Source organism: Mus pahari, chromosome 14, assembly GCF_900095145.1.
Source record: "Mus pahari chromosome 14, PAHARI_EIJ_v1.1, whole genome shotgun sequence".
NCBI classification, from domain to species: Eukaryota; Metazoa; Chordata; class Mammalia; order Rodentia; family Muridae; genus Mus; species Mus pahari.
Genome location: NC_034603.1, coordinates 71,721,811 through 71,729,112, shown reverse-complemented (window position 1 = coordinate 71,729,112; position 7,302 = coordinate 71,721,811). Strand labels below are relative to the sequence as shown.

Below are 7,302 nucleotides of genomic sequence, written 5' to 3'. Positions count from 1 at the left end.
AAAAAAAAAAAAGAAATTAAAGGTGGTTAGTAAGGGAGTGTCTGCGTCCCAGCCAGAGGGATTAAAGGTGTGTGCTAAAGGGCTGGGCCACACCATAACTAGAAACAGGTTTTTCAGTAAAGAACATAATTTGGGGGTTCACAGTGTGATCAAATATCCTGCAACACTCTACTGCCACTCCACACCACCAGCTCTGGACTCTGATTTACTAGATTATTGCCATCCTGCTGCTAAAAGCATAAAAGAAGCCACAAAGAAGCAAGCTTGGTGTAGAGCTACTGATGCCACTGGCTGCCACCTCACACCCTTTACTAGAGATTACTAAGGTAATTTCAGGTGGCAGCTGCTGGCACATGCAATAGAAGGTATGTTTTGTCTTGTCTTGTCTTGTTTTGTTTTGCTTGGTTTTGTTTTGGTTTTGGTTTTTGGTTTTTGGGTTTTTTGTTGTTGTTGTTTTTTTGAGACAGGGTTTCTCTGTGTAGCCCTGGCTGTCCTGGAACTCACTCCGTAGACCAGGCTGGCCTTGAACTCAGAAATCCACCTGCCTCTGCTTCCCAAGTGCTGGGATTACCAAAAGTTCTTCTTAAATGATGCCATCAGGCTGGGGAGATGGGTAGGATTGCTTGCTCTGCAAACACAAAAGCCTGAGTTCGAATCCTTAGCACCCAAGTAAAAAAGCAGAGAATGGCTGTGCATGCCTGTACCCTTTAACCTCAGCATCGAGGGATGTAACCAGGTACATCCCAGGAGCTCACTGATAGCCAGCTTAGCAAGAACAGCAAGCTTCTGGTTCAGAAATAGACCCTGTCTCATGAGGGAAACGGGAAGACACCTGATGTTCTGCTCTGGCTTCTGTACACAGGTGCATGGGTGTGTAACACACACACACACACACACACACACACCATGCACACACAGGAAGGGTAGGGAACAATGCCATAACCAAGAGTCCAAGAGAAAGCAGCAGAAAGCATGAGATGGCAACCTGGGGCATGACCTGGGGATGTTGGACAATCTCCCTGACTGCTGGACCACAGCCTCAGACAGCGTAGACTTTGCCCTAGCCCTCTGGTAACTAGTAGGAAAGGTCCGTCTTTGGTCTTCTGCCTTCTTCTTGGTACACCAAGGTGAGGATGAGACTCTATCTCCAGAGAGTCCATAGAGGACCCTCTAGGACAACCCTCCTAAGGCTGCGACCCTTTAATATAGTTCCTCATGCCATGGTGACACCCCGCCCCCCCCCCCACTCACACACACCGTAAAATTATGTCGTTGCTACTTCATAACTGTAACCTTGCTACTGTTATGAATCATGATGTAAATATCTGATATGCAGGCTGTGATGATGCAGATGATCTGACATGCAGATGATGATATGGGTATGATGATATGCTACCTCCGAAGGGGACAGGACCCTCAGGTTGAAGTCTTCATCCACTCCGCTAGCCCTCTTATCCCTGTATGACCTCCCGTTTTGCCCCCTTACCTTTTTATTTCCTCCTCCAGGGACATGGGTGATGTTATCCAAGGAGCCAATCTTCGACTGGACTCTGTCCTTGAAGTCCAGCTTCTCTGATTTTACTTCCACCTGGCCACCTCCTGGAACACAACCCACAGGAGCCTCTGGTCACTTTCTGGGGTCTAGAGGACTTAGCATATGTTAAGTGAGCTCGCAGCAGGCAGAGCGAAGTGCTCAGGGCTGCTGAAGACTTGATTAAAAAAAAAGGTCAGGTATCACCATTCAGGAGGGGACCATCTGAAGTTATCCCCACTCTGACTCCAACACTGGCTGGACCGTCGTCAGGAGTTGCCAGGGCTCTCCTTCATCTAGACAGAGGCTTAGCCACAGGAAGCCCCTTTTAGGACTTGCAAACTATCGGCCTCTTCTCTAATCGAGAAGGTGTACATGGGATATTTACCCTGCATAATCTTCCTCCTGAGATCGTTCAGTGGTGCTTGAAGCTTGGCTAGGAGAAGGCACACTAAATTTTAAACCGGATGCCTTCTAGCTGTGGAGATTTACAGGCTTTTCTGGGGAGCCACAGGATGGGATATGAAACCAGTTCCTCCACCCCTCATCTAGGCTGACAAGCAGGGACAGACCCAGGTCCCAGGCCACACAGCACTCTGAACATTCACTGCCCAGGTTGGCCTAGTCTAGGAAGCAGCCCCCCCCCCCCCCCAGCCCAGCCAGCACTCCTGCCCCAAAACCTGCCTTCCTCAAGTGCTACCTGGTTTGTGATGGATGTTCCCTAACGAGCCACACTTGGAGGTCACCTTGCTCAGATCCACTGGCTTGTAGACTATTTGCACCTGCAGATCAAAGAGGATGGGAAAGAGAGAATAAAGGGGGTTATGCTACTAGGGGTATAACACAGCGCAGGGGCTGATGGACCATTTGTCAGTGGCTCCCATCAGCTGCTGCATACGCCCCACTCAGGATGGAAAATAGGCTCCCCAAATCCAGCCAACCCCCACCCCCCAAGGAGCCAGGTCCTCACCAAAGAAGCTGTGGGACCTAAACATCCCAGAAACACAAGACACTCTCATGGAAAAGCAGATGCCTGGTCCTTGTACGTGACCATCTCTGTAGCAGACACTTAAAACATAAAAGCATAAATCGTTTTATCGATGAAAGACCAATGACACCCAGTGGAGGAAGAAGCCTTGGCAGCCCTGCATCTTCTCCTCAGAAGAGACTCAGGAGTGGGTGAGGATGGGTGTGCTTCATCCAGGAAGCTCCCATGGTCCTGGACTACCAGTCAGCAAACAGGACCCAGACCAGCTCTGTGACTCAGAAGAAGAGCCAGTCGGTGTCTGGACACATAGTCTCCTGAGCACTTCAGCCTCTACTGAGAAGAGCAACAGGAGGCAGACATACGGCAGAAACAGCTGCAGTGAGTGTCTCAGCAAGCGTGAGTGAGCAGACAGGACACATGGGGGGACCTGCCAGACCAAGGGTCCTTCATGTGGCCCAGCAGCAATGCCTGCCCTGGAAAATGACAGTTGTTTTCCTGACAGGATGCTCCGAAGGAGACCACCCAGGCAGATGGGGCTCCTGGAAGCCTGTCTCTCTGATCTGTGGTTTTACAGCTTAGATAGCTGGTCACTCTTGCTGCCACTTGCAGAGTCCCATGGGTCTCCCATACAGACCATGGTCATTCCAGGGGTGAGGAGGCTCATCTCCCGTCCTGGGGGAGGGGCGCCACATGTTCAAGAATCAATAAAGCAAAGTGGTTTCTACAGAGGTTTCAATGGACAAATCCCTCTTGTTTTCATGGAGAGCTGTGCTGATGGTATTTTGTGTTAGGGTGTGTGTGTGTGTGTGTGTGTGTGTGTGTGTGTGTGTGTGTGTTTTCTGCTAATAGACTAATAGACCTGATGGAAGACGAGGGCCATGGCCTCATATGTCAGTGTGCTGGGGTGTCAGCCTGCCCCTGCAGAGGAGGGTGGGTAAGGAGCAGATAAAACCAAGGACCTTCTGCAAACAGACCCTGAGGCCAATAGGAGTTCTGGGACAGGTGATGATGGGGGAACCCAGGTAGAGTCATTAGAGAGTCAGTACCAGGGGGTATGTTGGGGGACAGGAGATGTTGGAAGCCTGGGATGGCCAGAGAAGAAAGGAATATACTGTGCGGGGAATGGGGGAGCAGCTGAGGAGGGTACTGGATCCCACAGAGCAGCCCTGGAGAGGAGGCCACAGCCCAGCCAGGAGGTGGAGATGGAGAAGCAGCTCCCTGCTGCAGTTCCCTCCACCCTAGAGAGAGCCAGGAGCAAGCCAGATGGGCATCCTGGAATCCTACAACCCAAATGCCACCAGTCCCCCTCCCTAAGAAAGCCTTCTCCACAGGTCCGTTCTGTAGTCAACAGGCCACAGGCCAGGCTAACTTGTGACTCTATATAAGATCATAGGCTAGCTCGAATGCTGGTAGATATAATGTCCCCTGATACCCTAGGCACTGTAGCCTCGTCAGACAATCAGCATGTGATCATAGCTGCTCTGAGAGCTGCCTATTCCCGACTTCCCCAACAGGAGCATCCACCCTCTGCAGCCCCAGCAACAGACCAGACATGAGCAAAACCAGACACTTCTGGCTTTCCTCCCTAACCACAGCAGGCCTGGGCTGGGAAGCTAAAGTATCATAAACAACATTACAGGGCCCAGGGACAAGGACAGCGATCTTAAAGATCACCCTTTCCTGCAACCCATCTCTTTCTATACATTGAGAAGGCATCCGGCAGGGCAGGGCAGCCCCGCCTTTCCTTAGGAAGCAAAACAAGTAAGGGAGGTGAGGTGGCAGGATCAGCCAGCGGGGAGTGGAGGACAGAGGAAAAGGCAGACAGGGTGAGTGAGTGAGTAAGCGCGAGAAGACAGTAGCCACAGGGCCAGCACTTGCTGCTCTGGGGCCAATAGGTCCAAGAGTCAGAAGGCAGGGCAGGTGTCAGGGCCGGAGGCAGGAGCACATTGCAAGAATAAACCCCGTGGGCTAGGCACTTTCTGGGAAGAGAGCCCATCCCTTCGTTGCAGCCTGCAAGCGCAGGAGGTGGAGCCCTCAGAGAGCCCCGGCCAATCCTGGTCCTGGGACTGACCCAGAACGGGAGGGGGAGCTGGCAGGGAGAAGCCGGAGGAGGCCACTTTACAAATCCTGCCCTGTTGGGCACGCGCCAGCCAAGAGAACAAGGGAGTCCCTAAGTCCGTTGAGGGAGCCTAAGAACATCTCGTAGGGACTCGCCGAGGATGTGCTGGGTCCCCAGTGGTGTTTAAAGGAGGACACATTTAAAACCCCTTTTCCGGCAGACAATGCAGGCAATGACACCTCTGGGTTAGGCTCTGTGCAACCAGAGTCCCTGTGCTGGGGGAGGGGTGCTAAACTGAACCGAGAGGCTTGGGAATTGCTTCCTCTCTTCAAAGATGAAGGAGACCCAGATGAAAAATGGAGGGAGGCTAGGGGCCTTTCGGACCTTGACATAAAACAGGAAGTCCTAGTGTCTAGCGGGATCATATGGACCCGCCCCCCCATGCCCCACTCCCAGGAGAGACTGCCCCAAGATGAGGGAAGAGGTGTCAGCCCATGTCACGGGTGCCACTGTCTTCAACCCAATATCTGCGGGGCTTCCAGGAACACATACATGGTACCATGGGGACCCAGCTACTCAGAGAAGGGCCAGCTGGAACCGGTTGCTGTCCCTATTCTGCTGGACCGTCCATGGAACAGGGAGGGGAGTCTGGGGACAGCAGACACTGTGGGGACACAGGAGGTCCTGAGCCCGGGATGATTTACTCTATGCAATGTCTCACAAGAACACACTCATGACACTTGTTACAGCAAAGGCTGCAGCACACCTCATGGAGAGTGCGACAGTACTCACACTGCCTCCGCCCGGGACGTGTTTGATATTGTCCTTCGAGCCACACTTGGACTGGACGTTGCTAAGATCCAGCTTCTTATTAATTATCTGCACCTTTGATAGCCAAAAAAAAGAGTGAGAGACGACCACACCCGGAGCATCACCCCCTGACCTGTGGGCTGCGGGGGGTGGGGGTGGGGGAGGGAGCCGAGTCTGAGCCCCACCTCCTCAGGGCACCCTAGAAATCACAAAAGGGATCTGGAAGAGAACATGGCTGGGAACAGGAGGACAGAGCTGGGAGGCCACCAGGTTGGGTGGAGTGACAACTGTAAACAGGGAGTTCCCTGTGTAAAGTGATGAGAAGAAAAATCAACAAAAATCCAAACAGACCCACCAGCTCAAGGCACCTTATCACAAAGAATGTCCATCCGAGAGGCTGGGGAGTGGCAAAAACCAGATTGTCTTAAGCTGAGCTGGTGGGATGGCTCAGTGAGGGTAAAGAATTTGTCACAAGACCGCATCTGTTGTCTTCTGCCTTCTGTATGCAGTGGCATGCACATACAATACTTAGTTACTTTAAACTATCCTGGGCTAATTTTAGCTTTTTGTTTTGTTTTGAGGCGGGGGGGGGGGTCTCTCTATGTTGCCCTGGCTATGCTGAAACTCAGTAGTAGACCAGGCTAGCCTTGAATTTACAGAAATCCTGTCTTGAAAACCCAAAATAACAACAACAACAATGATAATAACAAAACGATAATAACAATAATAAATTAAATAAGAGGATGATGTTATAATAAGGGGAAGTCACTGAGATATGAAGAAGGCACTATTATATTCAGCACTGAGCTTCCTGGAAGCCAATGGGAAAAGGGAAATGTGATCGATTACATAACTCATGATCTGACAAAGAAAATGTAACAGTTTTTGGAGGAAGATTACTGTTTGCTAGACACAAATTAATCAGAGGATGTTAAGCAACCACACAGGGTCTGAAACATACATAGAGACTCCACCCTGTGTGTGTGTGTGTGTGTGTGTGTGTGTGTGTGTGTTTTATTCTAACCCCACAGGAAGGGAAACAAGCTTTTGTGGGGTTTGGCACTAGATAGATATTTACAAAGCAGACTTGAATTACTGCTAGTGGTCACGTTAAGCCAAAGCGCTGGAGAACACTCAGGCTCAGAGAGGGAGAGGGAGGTGGTTGGCGTTGTGAAACCGGAGCCTGCAATGCCAATCACAGCCACAGCAGCTGGCCCGGTCCACGGTACTGGGCTTTGGCTCTGACCAGACACCGGAAACATCCTGGAGCGCATGGAGGATGTTTTCATCTGAGGGCCTTCTATTCAGGAGGGAAATGTTTGTGGGCAGGGAGTGGTCCTGAGAAGCTGGCTAGACCCACTTTAGTTTCCACTTCCCAGAGATCCCAAAGCATGTCAAACCCTAGGTGGTTTTGTTCTACCTCTGTGTGGGTTCAGAACTCTCAGGGGGTCCCCTCCTGGCCCCAAGCCTCTAGCCCAAGGAGCTCCCAGACTGCTGGTAACTGACTGGGCTGGGCTGGGCATCACCCCATTTGGAAAGTGAACCTGATGTGGCCAGCTGAGGCTCCCAGAAAGCCTTTCCTTAGAGTCCAAGGAAGCCTGCCTGTATCCAGTCTAGCCGACCTGCAAAAAGCAGTAAGGTACCGGAGGTCAGGCACCATTACAACTATCTTTCAACAGTGGCAGTAGCAGGGGACGGAGCTCAGATAGTAGAGGACTTCCCCAGGACACATAAGGTCCTGGGTTTAAGCCCTCACACTGTATAAAACTGGGTGTGGGGGCCAGGTATTGTAGATAAAAGGGCTGCCAACCACCCCAATCTTTCTGCCATCTTGAGAGTGACTCTTTGATCTCTATTGTCAATCTCTCCCTCTCTTGCTCTCTCTCTCTCTCTCTCTCTCTCTCTCTCTCTCTC

At 51.4% G+C, this 7,302-nt stretch overlaps 1 protein-coding gene across 20 annotated transcripts in view; it reads right to left on the bottom strand.

Moving 5' to 3' along the window:
* Mapt (microtubule associated protein tau) overlaps positions 1-7,302 on the bottom strand; it is a 102,831-nt gene that overhangs the window by 8,509 nt on the left and 87,020 nt on the right. For 15 of the 20 annotated variants that reach the window (XM_021212151.1, XM_021212152.1, XM_021212150.2 and 12 more), the window contains 3 exons: positions 5,371-5,463; positions 2,232-2,313; positions 1,487-1,599 (listed from right to left, as the gene is read on the bottom strand). In XM_021212151.1, coding sequence (XP_021067810.1) covers positions 1,487-1,599; positions 2,232-2,313; positions 5,371-5,463 — 288 coding nt within the window. The remainder of the gene's footprint in view (positions 1-1,486; positions 1,600-2,231; positions 2,314-5,370; positions 5,464-7,302) is intronic. The other 5 variants (XM_029546676.1, XM_029546664.1, XM_029546666.1 and 2 more) reach the window with 1 other exon arrangement.